Raw genomic sequence first — 19356 nt, forward strand, 5'->3', positions numbered from 1 at the left:
AATCTTTTTACGGTGCGCAGGCATGGAACGGAACCCCAGGAAGCACTCCATAGTGCTTCCGTAGGTTTCTGTTCCATGCTTCCATTCCGCACCACATCTCCGGATTTGCGGACCCATTCAAGTGAATGGGCAACGGTCGTGTGAACGAGCCCCAATTCAGATGGAGAAGAAATGGAAAGAAAAATGAAAGACAGTGCTCCACTTTCTGCTGACATCTGAACACAGCAGAAAATTGCTGGGAATGCTGCTTAGCCAATGACCCACCTCATGAGACCTCAGAAGGAAGTGGGGCGCTGTGGCGACTTTGGAATGGCAGTGGGTGAGGATCTGCGAGGTTAGTATTAGCCATTTTATTTTTTTAACCATTTGCAGGCCACAGGACATCTTTTTTTACAGGGCTAGAACACCCCCTTTAATTTATTCATGGATGACCTTTGTCAGTTGAAAATTTGGTAACTTGAGAACACTGGTTCTGAAGCATCAAAAATTTCAACCCAAAATAAGAAAAATGGAACTAGCTAATACAGTTAAATCAAGTCCCTTACATCACTGTATATGTTGAGGATGTAAGATTCTTCACAGTCCTGTACAGTACAAACACAGTGCACCAGAAATTTTTTATCGCCAACCTAGTGCCCAAAGGAGCAGCTCATCCTGGCAAAGATATAGAGTAATAGGAAGCATGTAATGCTGAGCTGTACCGTACAGCAGTGCTACTAGATGTTAAAGTGCATGCTTCTCTGTAATACAGGTGTTTTACTAGGGAAATGTCCATGTTGAGGTAGTTGACATGAATCCGCCCTCACCTAGAATCTTCCACCATCCAGTTCTCTGCAGCCCTTCACAGACAGCTTGCCATACATTTAAGATTGCTGTCAGATGAACACCTATTGAGCCGTCAGCCATGTCTCCTAACCCTTCCCCACACAAAGGCACCTTTGAGAAAAAGGAGTAATGCTTCTCTACCTCACATTTTCCTTTGCGGGAGAATAGGGAGGTCTCCATACACATTATATGGTCAGCTGTGCATTGCCAGTTTAATTAAATGGAAATGTTCAAGAAATAGGACACTGCTTATAGGGAGACCCTTCCATTAAACCTTGATCCAGCGCACTTGTCAATGCATGTTATATTTATCTTACCTGTGTGATGCTGTCTCTCATAGTTGGGGATCTCCCTTTCCTTGTAGTTGTGGTGGCCATGGTCGTAGTTGTCTCCATTATGGTGGTAGACATGTCAGCCAAAAGTGTAGTGGCTGTAGTCTCTGTGGTCATGACTGATGGAACTTCACCAACAAGCATTAGATTGCCTTCTGTCCTGACATTGGGGTCACTCTCTGCAGCGAGGGACAGCACTTTTAGGCCATTGTAATACAAGCCTGATATTTGACCCTGGAATGGACGTCCTTGGTCCTTTCCTCCAACCTTGATGACCGCCTGGCTGTTGAAGATGGTGAGCTGCCGACCTAATAAGTGACAGTAAAAAAAATGTCAATACATACTGTAAGAAGAGACTATGATCTATTGAACAGACAATACAGTTAATCTGCAGCTGATATTTAATAATATACATATCAGCAGCACTGTTTGAGTAACGGGCAGTGATAAAAAGATGATGTGTTCTGTTAGTACTATTTTGTTCCCTTTAGCTCTATTATGAATGCAAGTTAGGTAAATATAAATGCAAATAAAACATCTCCAGAATGTAGTGCTGACCACTATGGAGACTGAACATTCACAGACTATCAGATTCAGTATAAAACACTTAATACTTGATTTAATTATTAAAAAATAGTAAACCATCACTGTAGCACTCCACCAATCTGGGCTTTATGGCAGAGTGGTCAGAAAGAAGCCTCTCCTCAGTAAAAGACACATGAAAGTTTGCAAAAACAAGCACCCAAAGGACTCCTAGACTCCCAGAGAAACAAGATTCTCGGGTCTGATGAAACCAAGATTTAACTTTTTGGCCTCAATTCTAAGCGTCATATTTGGAGGAAACCAGACACTGCTCAATACCATCCTCACAAGAATGGTGGTAGCAACATCATGCTGTGAGCAGCTGGGACAAGGAGACTGGCCTAAATGGAACAAAGCGCAGAGATATTCTTAATGAAAACCTGATCCAGAGTGCTCTGGACCTCAGACTGGGCCAACGATTTGCCTGCCAACAAGACAATGACCCTTGGTAAACAGCTAATACAATGCAGTAGTGGCTTAGGGACAACTCTGTAAATGTCCTTGAGTGACCCAGCCAGTGCCCTGCCTTGAATCAAATCAAACATCTCTGGATAGACATAAAACCTGACAGTACTTCAGAGGATCTGCAGAGAAGAATGGCAGAAAATCCCCAAATTCAGGTGTACAAACCTTGTGGCATCATCCCCAAGAAGAATGGAGGCTGTAATCGCTGCCAAAGGTGCTTCAACTATACTGAGTAAAGAGTCTGAATACTTATGTCAATGCAAGATTTTTCTTTTTAGATAAATTAACACAGATTTTTAACATTCTGTTTTCACTTTGTCATTATGGGGTATTGAGCGCAGATTGATGGGGAAAAACATGTTTTTTTTTTAAAGTTTAGCTCAACTTACAACATACAAAACAAAATGTGAAAAAAGTAAAAGGGTCTGAAGACTTTCTGAATGCACTGTACCGTATGTGAAACTTTTATCAGGAGTAGTGGGAATATTAATTTTTATTCTGCCAGGTTCAAGAGGTAGATCTTCACTGTCAATTGCTCTTGCAGTGATCTGCTTCACAGCCTCACCCCTCATTTCTAAGTGGTCTTGCAGGTGGATGCTACAGCTGTCAGATCAGACACGGTACACACACTTGCTTGGCGAGTCACACTAGAGGACACGCTATTTAGATCTGATCAAGTTTCTTTCATCCTAGCTGTGTATACCCATACCTTGCTATATACTTAGCTGTGTATACCATGTGTGTAGCTGTATACCTAGCTGTGTGTACCCTATACCTAACTCTATACCCAGCTGACGGTGTCTATCTTATGCCTAGCTGGCAGTGTATACCTTGTACCTAGCTCTAAACCCACTGTGCCTCTGCCTGCTATTATCTGTGTTTGACTGTATTTGAATTGACTATAAAACTTGGTGGACCCTTTGTACCTTGACTAGAAACATAGAAACATAGAATGTGTCGGCAGATAAGAACCATTTGGCCCATCTAGTCTGCCCAATATATCTGAATCCTATGAATAGTCCCTGGCCCTATCTTATATGAAGGATGGCCTTATGCCTATCCCATGCATGCTTAAACCCCTTCACTGTATTTGCCGCTACCACTTCTGCAGGAAGGCTATTCCATGCATCCACTACTCTCTCAGTAAAGTAATACTTCCGTATATTACTTTTAAACCTTTGCCCCTCTAATTTAAAACTGTGTCCTCTTGTAGCAGTTTTTCTTCTTTTAAATATGCTCTCCTCCTTTACCGAGTTGATTCCCTTTATGTATTTAAAAGTTTCTATCATATCCCCTCTGTCTCTTCTTTCTTCCAAGCTATACATGTTAAGGTCCTTTAACCTTTCCTGGTAAGTTTTATCCTGCAATCCATGTACTAGTTTAGTAGCTCTTCTCTGAACTCTCTCTAGAGTATCTATATCCTTCTGGAGATATGGCCTCCAGTACTGCGCACAATACTCCAAGTGAGGTCTCACCAGTGTTCTGTACAGCAGCATAAGCACTTCACTCTTTCTACTGCTTATACCTCTCCCTATACATCCAAGCATTCTGCTGGCATTTCGTGCTGCTCTATTACATTGTCTTCCCACCTTTAAGTCTTCTGAAATAATTACTCCTAAATCCCTTTCCTCAGATACTGAGGTCAGGACTGTGTCAAATATTCTATATTCTGCTCTTGGGTTTTTACGCCCCAGGTGCATTATCTTGCACTTATCCACATTAAATTTCAGTTGCCAGAGTTCTGACCATTCTTCTAGTTTTCCTAAATCCTTTTCCATTTGGCGTTTCCCTCCAGGAACATCAACCCTGTTACCCATCTTTGTATCATCAGCAAAAAGACAAACCTTACCATCGAGGCCTTTTGCAATATCATTTATGAAGATATTAAACAAAATTGGTCCCAGTACAGATCCCTATGGAACCCCACTGGTAACATGACCTTGTTTTGAATGTTCTCCATTGACTACAACCCTCTGCTGTCTATCACTCAGCCACTGCCTAATCCACTCAACAATATGGGAGTCCATGCTCAATGACTGCAGTCCATGCTCAATGACTAGATCTTCACCTCTATAGTTACTGAAAACTGCAGGTTTTCTAATTACGTAGAAGTTTGTGCTCCACTTATATTCCATTTGACTTCTGATTGCCTCATAATTACCAGCATTGCAGATTGTAAATTTGAGGTATGTGAGCCCACCCCAGAGAAATCCACTTGGGGACACCCATTTATGAGCATTGCTTACATAAGCCCCACCCATTCTTGGCCCAGGATAGCCCAAATTTGCCAGGGCTGTATCAAATTTAGGACTGTTGGCAACTTTACAAAATTTGTGTGACCTCAGCCACCATTATCTGACCATGCTTAACAACTATGAGACTTCCAAATTGTTACAAGCAACTGCCTGCTCTTATGCTTTCCCTGCCCTGGGTTTTGTATATTCTTTCCAGAAATGTAATCATGTGGAAACCAACTAAAGTGCTTGGGCCAGAGAGACCATGTTACTGCTACAGGGCCTGTGAGCTATGGGCCCAGCTGATTTGCTATCATCCTGACATCCCTATTACTGCTTATCTCTCAGCAGTGAGTTTGCGATGGGAAAGTGCTGACAGGTGGAGCAGCCTGTATTGTGCAATTCAGTATGTGTATGTTCACAAATTGTTAACCCCTTCCCGACCAGCGCCTTACATGTATGACGCTGGCTGGGACAATAAAGATAGAACCCACTAGGGTGGCAGGGCTCCATAGGAATACAGTGTATTTCTCATACACTCCAATGCTAATGCATTGAAGTGTATGAGAGGAGCAATCTCATGATTGCTTGTTATAGTTCCCTATGGGAACTATAAAAAAGGTTAAAAAAAGTTTTTCAAAATAAAAAAATATTAAAATTCAAATCACTCCACTTTCCCTAAAATGAAAATCAAAATACATAACAGTGAAAAATACACATCATGGGCATCATGTGTGCAAACGCCCATACTATTAAAATATAAAAAATATTTATCCCATAAAGCAAACAGTGAAATGGAAAAATAGTAAAAATGGCGATTCACTTTTATTTGGTAGCTTCATCTCCCAAAAAATTTCATAAAAAGTGATCAAAAAGTCATACAAACCAAAATTGTCTGAATGGAAATTACAGACCTCCCTGCAAAAAATGAGCCCTCACACAGCTCCGTACACATAACTACAAAAAAGTTATAGGGGATAGAATATGGTAATGAAAAGAAAAAAAAGATTTTTTTTGGTATTAAAACTAGGGATGAGCAAATTGAGTTCGGATGAAACATCTGAAGTCGATTTGCATAAAAACTTGTTCCAATACTGTACGGAGCAGGAGCTGCTTGTCTTATTCTCTGCCATTTTGTTGCATGATTGTCTCTGTCATGAAACAAAGTTCAAATGATCATAGGATGTTGGCACTCTGGATGCCAAGGCATTGGTGCCTCAGTAGAGCACTGTATTAAAAAGATATACTCCTTGAAGAATATGCTTCTAGAGAAGAATAGTTTTTTCTAGCTTCCATCGGATGGAGCTTGCCAAACAAACAACTGTTGCCTACATATAAAATCTGAGGCTTACAGAGATAGTTTTTGCCGTACTATAGCTCTATATGATCCAGAGGTTTGTAGTGCCATGATATGGTCATGTACGTGACTCATAGTTTTCTTTAATCAGGAAACAATTTATTATGAAACATTCCAGTACAGAATAAGGGAGCAAATTATGAAATGTTTCCCATAATGACAGATCACAACACAACTTTCCTTTTCTATGTTTAGAATACGAAATAAAACCTGTGCCATGACTGAGGCAACAATGACAATGTATCTTTTAGACAGTTTTCTAAATCTCCCATCCCACATAGAAAGCAACGTAAGCCATACAAAATACTATACATTATTTATAACTACTGTAAAACTATTTTTTGTTTATTAAGCTTTTGTACAATTTGTTTCATTATTTGTTTGTGACGTCATCTGTCTGGAACTAGAACTGTGTCTATGCATGCTTATCTTAATGTTAATAGAATAACATGAAAAACGGGTTACCAAAGCTTGCCATGGTAGCTCAATATGATCAAAAAGCACTTCTCTTCTTTACTCGTCTAGATGATACTACAATTTTTACATACAGTATATGTACTACCGTACATGTATCAAAGATGGGTCACATTCAGCACCCCAGCTGTTCCCAACACCATGGGAGATGTAGTTCGTCAGCAGCTGGCATGTTGCAGATTGCCTCGCAGTGACTTGAGGTAGCATTTAATTTTAATGAAATATGTTCTCATTGAAGTGGAATAATAATTCTCTGGACAATAACCGAGCAAATAATTTTAGGCCATTTTAACTGTTTGCATAGCATTTGGAGCACAGAACAGAGTCATTTGACGTTTGCTGAAAGGTTTGCTTCAAAATGTTCATTTCATTTTTTTAAATATTTTAAATTACTATGCAATTATTATTTCGCTGAATGAATCTGACAGTGTCAGGAATGTAATCTATCTATATATCCAGTGTGCCCAGAAAGTCTTCAGACCGTTATTGTTGCTGCCTTGTTGTGCTAAAATAAAATAAAAAATACAAAATCAAGCTTTCCCCCATAATTCTGCACTCACTACCCCATAATGACAAAGTGAAAACAGAATTTTAGAAATGTTCGCAAATTCATTAAAAAGACAAAACTAACATTTTGCATATACTGAAGTATTCAGACCCTTTGACACTTGAAATTTAGCTCTAGGGGCCTCCCATTCCTCTTCATCATCTTTTGGATGTTTCTACACCTTGATAGGAGTCCACATGTGGTACATTCAGTTGATTGGGCATGATATGGAAGGTCTCCGAAAATGCATAGAAGCGTATCAGAGCAAAAACTACGCCATGGGTAGAAAAGAGACAGGATTGTTTGGAGGCACAGATCTGGAGAAGGGTACCAAATTTACTACTGAATGTTCCCAAGAACAAAGATGCCTTCATAATTCTTAAATGAAAGAAGTTTAGAATGACCATACTTTTCCTAGAGCTGGCCACCTCACTAAACTAAGGAACTGTGGGAGAAAGGGGGCCTTGGTAAGCGAGGTGACAAAAAACGTAATGGTCATTCTGGCTGAGCTCCAAAGATTCGGTGTGCAGATGGGAGAAATTTCCATCACTGTAGCACTCCACCAAACTGGGATTTATAGCATAGTGGCCAGAAAGGAGCCTCTCCTCAGTAAAAGACACTTGAAAGCCAGACTGGAGTTTACAAAGAAGCACCTAAAGGACTCTCAGACTATGAGAAAGAAGATTCTCTGGTCTGATGAAACCAAGATTGAACATTTGACCTCAGTTCTAAGCATCAAGTTTGGAGGAAACCAGGCACTGCCCATCACCTGCCTAATACTTGATTCAGAGTGCTCTGTACCTGAGACTGGGCCAAAGGTTCACCTTTGAACAAGGCAATGACTCTATGTACACAGCCAAGACAACCCAGGAGTGGCTTAGGAATATCCTTGCGTGGGCCAGCCAGAGCTCTGAACCCAATCAAATATGTCTGGAGAGACTTGAAAATGGCTGTCAGTCCCCATCCAACCTGACAGAGCATGAAAGGATCTGCAGAGATGAATGGCAGAAAATCCTGAAATCTAGGTGTGTAAACATTGTGGCGTTATACTCAAGAAGACTGGAGGCTGTAATCACTACCAAAGGTGCTTCACCTAAGTCCTGAGTAAAAGGGCTGAATACTTATGTCAAAGCAATATTTTAGTTTTTCCTTTTCAATAAATTAGCAAAGATTTCCACCATTCATTTTTCACATTGTCAAAATGGGGTATTGAGTGCAGAATGATTGGGAACAGCTTTTTTTAATTTTTATTTTATTTAAGCACAAGGCCGCAACAAATCAAAATGTGAAAAAAGTGAGAGTAAATTTGTTTAGTTGTGACAAGGATTCCATGATCTGATGGAATTGTATGGTATTGACCCTAACATTTTGCAGTGTCTAGGACAAATGACCATGAGCTTTAAAGCAATTGTCAGATTTCTTGACTGCCTTAGATTTTCTGCTTCTGGACACAAAGGCTTCCTCAAAGACAGTATATTTTTATTACATGGACACTTTCTGTAGCCCATCAGTCCAGTTTAATATATTAAGCTACAGCTGCAGTCAAGAAAAACACTTTGAGTTGTGTGCAGGACTCCTGTGGACTGCAGCTGCTGTATAACATGATAGCTACAGTAATATTACAGAGCTGACCTACAATAAGTTGTCCTGTAAACCCAGTCTAAAGGTGATAGTAGACGAAGAGACGGTTTCTGCTAAATACTGAGTGCAGAGGACAATTTTAAAAAATGCCTGTGGAAAGCTGCAAACTACTATTGATTGTGTCTTATGCAGAGGATCCGGCCAGTCCTTAAGAATCCATTCTGTGCTATAAATAGTGCAGCCTGAGGTCACTTATTGATGCATTTTTTATCTTATGAGCTGTAGAGCTGGCAAATATTGGGAGTTATTCTGCCTCTGCATCTGTTGTTCTGTGAACAGCTTTGAGAGATCTTTACACCTCTCATCATAAACACAATGTCTCGATGGTTTTCTTTACTTTTGAAAATTATTACGTGAAAAAAAAGCTAAATCTTGACAGCAGGGATCATATTATGAAGAAGACTGTCATATGTATCTAATTCTTGCACAAATGTTATTAGGTGGCAACACTCCCAGTCACATAGCAGACTTAGGAAGAATCTGTTATCTAACCTTTTAAAGTTCCATCATAAGAACTGTTATATGGGTTTATTATACAAATGTATTCATGCCATTTTTATTTTCCTTTTCCCAGATTGCCTGTTTGATTGTCTGTGTACATGGACATATGTATGCTATGCATGTCTCTAAGGAGAATTCATTACAAATTACATACCTACCCTACTGTTAATAAACTGGTTAGGATTCTAGATTTAAAAAAAGGGCTGCACTGTTGTCATAAGAAGTCTTTTTCTAATAAATCAGATTGAAAGAAAATATATTTGGCTTAATATTGCTGCAGAATTTCCGCACCCTCGGTTTTCTGAGGACAAGAAGGGAATATTTGGAACAGCATAGAGAAGAGGGGTGTTAGGCCCCTTTCACACGAGCGAGTATTCCGCGCGGATGCGATGCGGGAGGTGAACGCATTGCACCCGCACTGAATACCGACCCATTCATTTCTATGGGGCTGTTCACATGAGCGGTGATTTTCACGCATCACTTATGCGTTGCGTGAAAATCGCAGCATGTTCTATATTCTGCGTTTTTCACGCAACGCAGGCCCCATAGAAGTGAATGAGGTTGCGTGAAAATCGCAAGCATCCGCAAGCAAGTGCGGATGCGGTGCGATTTTCACGCACGGTTGCTAGGAGACGATCGGGATGGAGACCCGATCATTATTATTTTCCCTTATAACATGGTTATAAGGGAAAATAATAGCATTTTGAATACAGAATGCAAAGTAAAATAGCACTGGAGAGGTTAAAAAAAAAATCACCATGGTAAAAGATCATGTGACGTACCATGTGATGACCGGAGTGACGTCACCACAGGTCCTTCAACAAAGGAGACACAAGGAGATGCCGGGCTACGCGAGCAAGTGGATTAAGGTGAGTTAATTTTTTTTTTTTTTTTTTTTAACCCCTCCAGTGCTATTTTACTTTGCATTCTGTATTCAGAATGCTATTATTTTCCCTTATAACCATGTTATAAGGGAAAATAATACAATCCACAGAACACCGATCCCAAGCCCGAACTTCTGTGAAGAAGTTCGGGTTTGGGTACCAAACACGCACGATTTTTCTCACGCGAGTGCAAAACGCATTACAATGTTTTGCACTCGTGCGGAAAAATCGCGGGTGTTCCCGCAACGCACCAGCACATTTTTCCGCAACGCCCGTGTGAAAGAGGCCTTAGAGTTGCACATGTAAAAGAAGAATATGGAAAATTCCCCAAACTCTGCTTTACAGCAGTATAATTCTCCTACTGTACCAAAATTGTTAGGCCCCCCAGAGCTAAATTTCTAGTGCCATCGCAAAGGATCTGAATACTTATGACTAATAAATTTGCAAACATTTATACAATTCTGCTTTCTCATTATGTGGTATTGAGTGTAGATTGATGGGGTCAAACTTGAATTTGTTTTTATTTTAGCACAGACTGCAACATAACAAAATGTAAAAAAAAAGTGAAAAGGTCTGAAGAAGGGAGAGGGAGAGAGAAATCTGCGTATGTATGCACAAAGAAGAATCTCTTTTGGACCCATCACATGATATATCACAGTTGCCTCCATCACTATGCAGCGATTGTTAACATGTTACAATATTCACTCCTACAACACATTACAGATTGACAGAGGAAGCACAGCTTGCAATGGCAAGCAAATTGAGCAATCTCTTTAGGATAGTTTCACATGTCTGATGAGCTGTAGCTTTTCTGCTGCAGAATTGCAGGTGGAAACTCCACAGCACATTACAGTACAAGCAAAGTAGATGAGATACTACAGGGTAAGGAGGATGACCCTGGGTAGGGCCTTGGTTGGCAGACTTGCCCACAATGTTTTGAAGTCCGCCTGAAAGCCAATTAGGAGAGAGGATATTGTCTGGTCTGTCAGGCTCTATGCTAGCTCTGAAGCACAGATACTACTGTGATCTCAGCCACTGATGTGACAGGACTTGTCTTTCCTATCTGCAATAGATATACAAAAACAGAGGTATTTTAGGGTTTTGCAAGGACAGTGTAGGGATTGTGAAGAAGATATATTTTGTTAGGTAAAAAGTAGAAAGTTAGGTTTTACCATCAGAGACATCATAGGGGCCGCAGTGCACTGTATGTTTTACAATCAGGGCAGCTGGAGCTGTTCATGACTTTATGTATTGCACTGTGCAAGATAAGACACGTGAGTTTTAAAGAGTACTTTTTTTCTGTGCATGAGCAATCCTTTTTGTCCAAAAACATGTTGAAAAGCTTCTACAGTTTATAAGTATTTTATAGGTATATTTCCCAGCCTCACCAGCAGCATATATTTTACTGCTCACACTGCATAATTGCACCTTTTTCATTCCAAAATAAAAGTTACATTTTTCTACTATATATACAAGTGCTCTAATAATCTTTTTTTAGTGTGTCAATACCAGAGTATAGTTTGGTAGAAGCTAGGGCACGTCCAATTGGGCCTGTTCTCCATCGCTTTTGTTTAGCAACATATTGAGGACAAAAGGATGACTTTGAGTACTGGATGGCTCAGTTATCCTTTCAGTTACAGCAGGATGATGTTGATGTCACCTCTTAGTCTGACATTGTGTCTTTAGCAAGGGGTCAGTGAATTCCGCATGCTTCTCATCCTTGCAGCCCTAGAGAAGACTTTCAGTTGCACCATCTCTGAATTCACTGCTTCCTCCCAGTGTGGCGCATTTTTTTTTCCTTTGAAGAGGCAACAACACCCCATGGGCTATAGAAGATGTTCAGGATAATGGGTTGTGTGAGAACAGCCAGCATTTGGATAGCTATGAGAAGAAGGTTGAGGTGGAGGCCTTGATGACTCAAATGCAAATCTGTGGTAGTAGTTGTAATAGTATGGGAACTTGTAGGCACAATAGTGGCAGTAGGGGTAGTGGTAGCCATGCTGGCAGTGGCACTTTGGGCAAAGACAGAGAAGGAAATCGTGAGGGGGGCCAAGGACCCCATGATGACTAATCCATATATCTAATAAAACTGGTGGGGAGGGTGAGGACTGTGATGATGATTATGCATTGGGCAGAACCTGGGAACCAACTCGTGGTGATGAGAAAGAGATGACATAAAAGGAGTAGGGTAGTGGCCACAGCAGCAATAAAGAGCAGAGACAACGTATGGCCAAAATATCATATAAAACTGCCAGGGCAAGATTTGCTTCCATTGCGGTCAGCTCGGGAACTTGTGATGCCGCTTATAACACTGATGCAGTTTTAAAACATGCCAGACATAGATCAGGCTCCGATGCTAGCAGCTCTGTTCGGGTATCTCTGGTATGGGAATTTTTCTCCACAGGGCCTGCCAACAAAACCACTGCCATGTGCAAGAACTGCAGGATGAAAATAAGTTGTGGGCGTTCAAACACAAACAAACATAGGCTGTATTTGTAACTTGCCGCCAGCAATCAGAACTAGATGGTTCTCTTTTTCCCAGTGTTCTTTGTGGCAGCCAGGAACATCTACAAGCAATGCAGCGTCTTTGTCATTGTTATAATCAGTTAGTGGTTCTCCTGTTTAGGCTCCCCCTCCTCCTTGGCCTCCGCTCCATCATCAGTCATCAGTCATCCATAATGGAATGTGTGGTAACTATTCATGCCCAGAAATCCACTTGTATGCAAGCTGAAACTCCACTTGGCCAAGTTTGTGAATGTGCAGTTGCCACTGTACAACTTAGTGGATTCGACTGCCTTTAGCTAACTGATAGTGTGGGCTTAACCTTGATGGAAGATAACTATCACTGGCTTATACTCTCACGTGGCAGAGAACAGGCTGCTCCTTGGAATTGTTACTGTGCAGCAAGGTGCACACAACCATTGACAACTGGGGCAGCTGTTATGTGCTAAAACACTACATGTCTTTCACGGCCCACTGGGTCAATGATTTACACATCCACTTTTGTGTTGGTCTGGTTCCCACACCAGGCGCTTTTCCACCTCATCCATTTCCATCTCAATCCTCCTGTCCCCAACAGAAAAAGGGCAGAGCATTGTTCCATTCCCCTTCCTTAATATAATTCCTTCCTATAATATGTGTGAACTAAAGTGTTGCCATGCAGTTTTAGAACTAATGAGCCTGGCTGAGAGAAGCCACACAGCGGATCAGTTGCTAATCTACATCAAGCAGCAAATATCCCGCTGGCAGGAAAATCATGGACATGCTGAATTTGGTGGAAACAACACATGCTTCCTTCATGATGCATGTGATAAATCTAGTGGTGCAGTTCTTTTTGAAAAAGTATTGTGGCTTGCAGAAGGTTATACTATGTTCAGGAGAGAGCGTACGCATTTCAGCTGTTCTTAAGTGGCTAAGAATACCATCCTGGACTTGCAGCAATAGAACAGCCCACCTATGCACAGAATAATCTACAACATTCCAACTTTGCTGGAACACTTGAAAGTGCAGTCAATGATTACATTATGCATCAGACTTCCCCTGCAGGGAGCACATCAGGAACCTTTGCCACATACTCATTTGATGCAACAAGGGATGGTGGAAAAAGAATAGCTTCAACATCTTGCTGGCCACCTTGTAGCTGTTAGGGAGTTGCATGGAAAAAGTACCATGGAGAAGGAAGTTGAGTAGGAGAATTAGAAGCTACAGTACCACTGGAGAAGGAGCAGGAGATTGAGGAGTTGGTGGTGAAGAGGGACGAAGCACATGATGATGATGATGACAACACTGACCATGACCATCCAGTGCAATTGTGAACAGATCTGGAAATAACTGGATCCTCAAGCACACTGCCAAGCATGGCAAACTGTATGCTTGCTTATATGCTGACAGGCATGTTGTTAGCATCAAACAAAGTAGGCTTTTTGGCCCTCACTATCAATGCAAAATAGGGTAATTATTTCCTGGTGCCAAAAGGGAGGCAACATTGTTGCTCTCTACACAGCTTGCCACAGTTTTCATTGAGTAGACATTGAGTTTTTATTGCATTACTGTCTTGTCCAACCTCCAGTCTCATCTTAGGGAGGGTATTCAGTACAGCAAATGGCGTCATCACACCCAAACAGACATACTTGCCCTACGCAAGTGTAGAAAACATCACATTTCTGAAAATGAATGAGAAAAGAATGAGATCTCTGAGGATTTTGGACTGAGGCCAATGAATCCATTTCATATTTATCAATGACCCAATCGTGCCATTGCCGCTGTACGCCTGCCATCATGTTTCAGATTGTATTGCTGCTGCTGCTATGCTGGCTGCTTTGCCTACTGCCCTACTACTCCCCCTACACAGCTGCACATCATCTGCCTTTTTACTACTACTACCCCTACAGAGCTGCACATTTACTGCCTTTTCTTTTCATGTTCTGTCCATTATGTGTTGTTATTGCTGCCATGATTGCTGTTATTATTACCCCTGCACAGCTGCACATCTCCTGCCTTGTCCGCAAGGTTCCACATCCACACTGTATTACTGCTGTTCCCAAAAAAGAGAGAACTTTTGGACGCTTGTTCAGAACAAGCTAATGTTGTTCCAACACACAATACAGAATTGTATGTGTATAAACAAGGGCAGGTATTTGGAATAGTTTGGATGCTTATTCAGAACAGGCTATTGTTTTTTCTGATACTACCAGTTGTGTGTATAAACATGGGTAGGCATCTGTCAGATTAATGCATAATTGTTGGACCACTTGTTCAGAACAAGCCACTGCTTCTTCCAATACTACAATGTCTGTATAAACCTAGGCGGCCCCCAATAAGGGACAATTTTGGAAAGTCTTTTCTAATTTTAAATAGCAGTATGTTTTTAAACAGGCTGTAACCCATGATTTATTCCATAACCATATATGCTAGTGTCACTCTGCTAATTAATCACTATTGCTGTATTTGCGTTAAAGGGGTTGTCCGCTTTTTACTATTGATGACCTATCCTCAGGATAGGTCATCAACATCAGATCAGTGGCGGTCCAATTCTTGCACCCTGGCCATTCAGATGTTTGAAGAGAAGGCAGAGCTCATACCCTCACCAAACTGATCTTAATTACCTATCCTAAAACTTCTAAAAAATAAAAACAAAGAAAGAATCCTAGGAGACCTCAGAATTCATGCACTATATTTCAGGTTAATTGAAGCTGTTATAAATTTTGGTAGAGTCGATTCGGACACAAATCACATTTTTTGACTGATTTATTAGAATCAGACTAAAAACGAATTTCAGGAAATTCGCTGATCTGTAGTAATGAGAAAATGCAATTGATTTTAATAATATTATCATCTGGCATTATAGTGATTCTTGTATATACATAAGTTCTAGAATCTGGTTAATTGCCCAGTTTCACCTATATATTTCAGTGCCTGAGTATTCAGCTTGGTATATCTTTGCAGAATCATTCTTGAGTGTCAAAAAAGTTTTATGTTGTTTACAGAAATTGTATGCAAAGATTGTGAATATTTAGGTCAAGGACAACAGCAGACCTTTCCTGTCTACAAATATGCAGGAGGCAGCAAGTTTTATTCTAGAGCTGTATTCTCACCTGGACAATGGGGCTGTCCATAAATGTGTATTATATAAATGTTTACCAGAAAATTTATGAAATCCCAGTATTAGGCTGGGTTCACACGAGCGTGTCCGGATTAGGTCCGGATGCGTCCCGGTGTGTTGCGGCAAAACCGCGCGAGTAGGAATGCAATTGCAGTCAGTTTTGACTGCAATTGTGTTCCGATGTTCAGTTTTTATCGCGCGGGTGCAATGTTTTTTGCACGCGCGTGATAAAAAACCGACACTGGTACCCAGACCCGAACTTCTTCACAGAAGTTCAGGTTTGGGTTAGTTGTAGTGTAGATTGTATTATTTTCCCTTATAACATGGTTATAAGGAAAAATAATAGCATTCTGAATACAGAATGCATAGTACAATAGGGCTGGAGGGGTTTAAAAAAATAAACTCATTAACTCACCTTCTCCTCTTGATCTCGAAGTTCCCGGTCTCTTCTTTACTTGAGTTGTGGGCTAAAGGACCTTTGAGTTGAGTTTACTGATGAGTTGTGGGCTAAAGGACCTTTGGTGACGTCAGATCTCATGCTCCAATCACATGGTCCATCACCGTGGTGATGTACCATGTGATTGGAGCATGAGATCTGACGTCACCAAAGGTCCTTTAGCCCACAACTCAAGTAAAGAAGAGATCGGGAACTTCGAGATGAAGAGGAGAAGGTGAGTTAATGAGTTTATTTTTTTAAACCCCTCCAGCCCTATTGTACTATGCATTCTGTATTCAGAATGCTATTATTTTCCCTTATAACCATGTTATAAGGGAAAGTAATACAGTTTATAGACTGTCACCTAGCAACCATGCGTGAAAATCGCACCGCATCCGCACTTGCTTGCGGATGCTTGCGATTTTCACCCAACCCCATTCACTTCTATGGGGCCTGCGTTGCGTGAAAAACGCAGAATATAGAGCATGCTGCGATTTTCACGCAACGCATAAGTGATGCGTGAAAATCATCGCTCATCTGAACAGCCCCATAGAAATGAATGGGTCCAGATTCAGTGCGGGTGCAATGCGTTCACCTACCGCATTGCACCCGCGCGGAAATCTCGCCCGTGTGAACGCAGCCTTAGGAAGAATTTTCTTCCCTTCATCTGCTGCCATTTATTCCTTTTCCAGGTATGGTATTCAAATGAGCATTCAAAAAAGTTCTGCCTCTTATATCACCAGCTGTACGGTAGCTATTTTATAGCTACCTTACATCTGGTAGCATTAGAGACAATACTTGTTAAAGCTCATTTGCATACCCTCTTCCCAGAATTCCATAGGAGCATATGGCGCTCTCCATAAGGAGATATTGTATTCCCTAAGTAGAGAGTAGAAGTCAATTGGGCTGAGCTGTAGTACAAAACAGAGCCTATGGGCATGGGTGGTCTGGTTTCTGGGATTGTTGTGGATTTTGATGCGGTTCCCTTCCCCCCGATCTCACTCTTTGCATTTCAAAGTGTGAAATCTGAAATAAAACAACTGACATGCTGCAGATTTTAAAATATGAAAACAACATGCAAAATGCACATGCATTTGTGAGGTCGCATTCACTTTGCTGACTCTATATTTTTTCTGCACGAAAGTCTGCGCAGAAAAAACACAGGTAATACGCAATGTGTTACTGTAAATGTCTTAGCATGTATAGAACATCATTAAAGAGAAAAAAATCATAAAGTACATTGATTATTTTAGTTTTCACAATTCATGTGTCAATGGTAAAGAGACATGGAAAACATAACAGGAATTGGAAGGAGAGGAATACTGCCAGTTATGCAAATGAAACACATTATTTGAGACTCCATGCATATGTGTTAATGGAATGAAGCATACTCTGTGACATATGCATTCACAATATAGAAGGCTGCTCAGCCTTAAAATCATTAAAGAGGAGAGAATTATGCTAAACATGGGTATAGAAAAAAAGAGTAATACAATACAGCAATCCAAGACTTTTGATTGTTTCTCTTTTTGCAAAACAATAATTTAATACAAGGGTTAGCTTTCCAATATTCTTTGTAATATATTTATTAATAGCATTCTATACTTAAATTTCAATATTTGCAGAAGATACTAAGTTCTGCAGAGTAAGGCCCCTTTCACACGAGCGAGTTTTCCGCACGAGTGCAATGCGTGACGTGAACGCATAGCACCCGCACTGAATCCTGACCTATTCATTTCAATGGGTCTGTGTACATGAGCGTTTTTTTCACACATCAGTTCTGCGTTGCGTGAAAAACACAGCATGTTCTATATTCTGTATTTTTCACGCAGCCCTGGCCCCATAGAAGTGAATGGGTCTTGAGTGAAAAACGCATTGCATCCACAAGCAAGTGCAGATGCGATGCGTTTTTCACTGATGGTTGCTAAGAGATGTTGTTTGTAAACCTTCAGTTTTTTATCACGCGTGTGAAAAACGCATCAAAATGCATTGCACTCACGTGGAAAAAACTGAACAACTGAATGCAATTGCAGACAAAACTGACTGAACTTGCTTGCAAAATGGTGCGAGTTTCACTGAACGCACCCTGAAAGCATCTGGACCTAATCCGTCACGCTCGTGTGAAAGAGGCCTAAGGCCCCTTTCACACGGGCGAGTATTCCACGCGGGTGCAATGCGTGAGATGAACGCATTGCACCTGCACTGAATCCGGACCCATTCATTTCTATGGGGCTGTGCACATGAGCTCTATATTGTGCGATTTCCACGGAACGCAGGCCCCATAGAAGTGAATGGGACTGCGTGAAAATCGCAACTATCTGCAAGCAAGTGTGGATGCTGTGCGATTTTCACGCACGGTTGCTAGGAGACGATCGGGATGGGGACCCGATCATTTTATTATTTTACCTTATAACATGGTTATAAGGGAAAATAATAGCATTCTGAATACAGAATGCATAGTACAATAGCGCTGGAAAGGTTAAAAAAATTTTTTTTTTAACTCACCTTAATCCACTTGCTCGCGCAGCCCGGCTTCTCTTCTGTCTCCTTCTTTGCTGATTGCAGGAAAAGGACCTGTGGTGACGTCACTCCGGTCATCACATGATCCATCACATGATCTTTTACCATGGTGATGGATCATGTGATGGACCATGTGATGACCGGAGTGATGTCACCACAGGTCCTTTTCCTGCACACAGCAAAAAAGAAGACAGAAGAGATGGCGGGCTGCGCGAGCAAGTGGATTAAGGTGAGTTTAATTTTTTTAAATTATTTTTTAACCCCTCCAGCCTTATTATACTATGCATTCTGTATTAAGAATGCTATTATTTTCCCTTATAACCATGTTATAAGGGAAAATAATACAATCTACAGAACACCGATCCCAAGCCTGAACTTCTGTGAAGAAGTTTGGGTTTGGGTACCAAACATGCGCGATTTTGCACTCGCACGGAAAAATCGTGCATGTTCCCGCAACGCACCCGCACATTTTCCCGCAACGCCCGTGTGAAAGAGGCCTAAGGCTACTTTCACACTTGCATTTTTGCTAGATCCGGCAGGGATCAGCAAAAACACTTCTTTTTCTGACAATACAACCGGCTGCATCCGTTATTAACTTATTAACTTTAAAATAGCAATGACTGATCCGGTATGAACACAATTGAAAGTCAATGGGGGACAGATCCATTTTCTATTGTACAAAACCTAAACAGGCCTCAATACAACAACAAATCAGGGTATCTATATTCTCCAGAACATATACCTATAATGTTGCTCACTCACAAACAACAAAAACATACCCACTATAGTCAAAAATATATTCACTTTTTTGCATAAAAATTCATATACACAATATTTAATAATATAATGGTAATGATAAAACTAAAACAACAGATAAGGGTGCCAGAATCACCTGACCTATGCTGCTACTACTCCCAAAAAGATTTTCCACATGTCAAGTGTCACCATGTTCAAAG

At 40.9% G+C, this 19356-nt stretch overlaps 1 protein-coding gene across 2 annotated transcripts in view; it reads right to left on the bottom strand.

Annotated features, from left to right (window-relative positions):
- The window catches only part of NRXN2 (neurexin 2), a 586635-nt gene that overhangs the window by 104220 nt on the left and 463059 nt on the right, over positions 1–19356 (bottom strand). For both annotated transcript variants that reach the window (XM_040409373.1, XM_040409374.1), the window contains one exon: positions 1143–1465. In XM_040409373.1, coding sequence (XP_040265307.1) covers positions 1143–1465 — 323 coding nt within the window. The remainder of the gene's footprint in view (positions 1–1142; positions 1466–19356) is intronic.

The sequence above is a fragment of the Bufo bufo genome, chromosome 10, assembly GCF_905171765.1.
Source record: "Bufo bufo chromosome 10, aBufBuf1.1, whole genome shotgun sequence".
Taxonomy (NCBI): domain Eukaryota; kingdom Metazoa; phylum Chordata; class Amphibia; order Anura; family Bufonidae; genus Bufo; species Bufo bufo.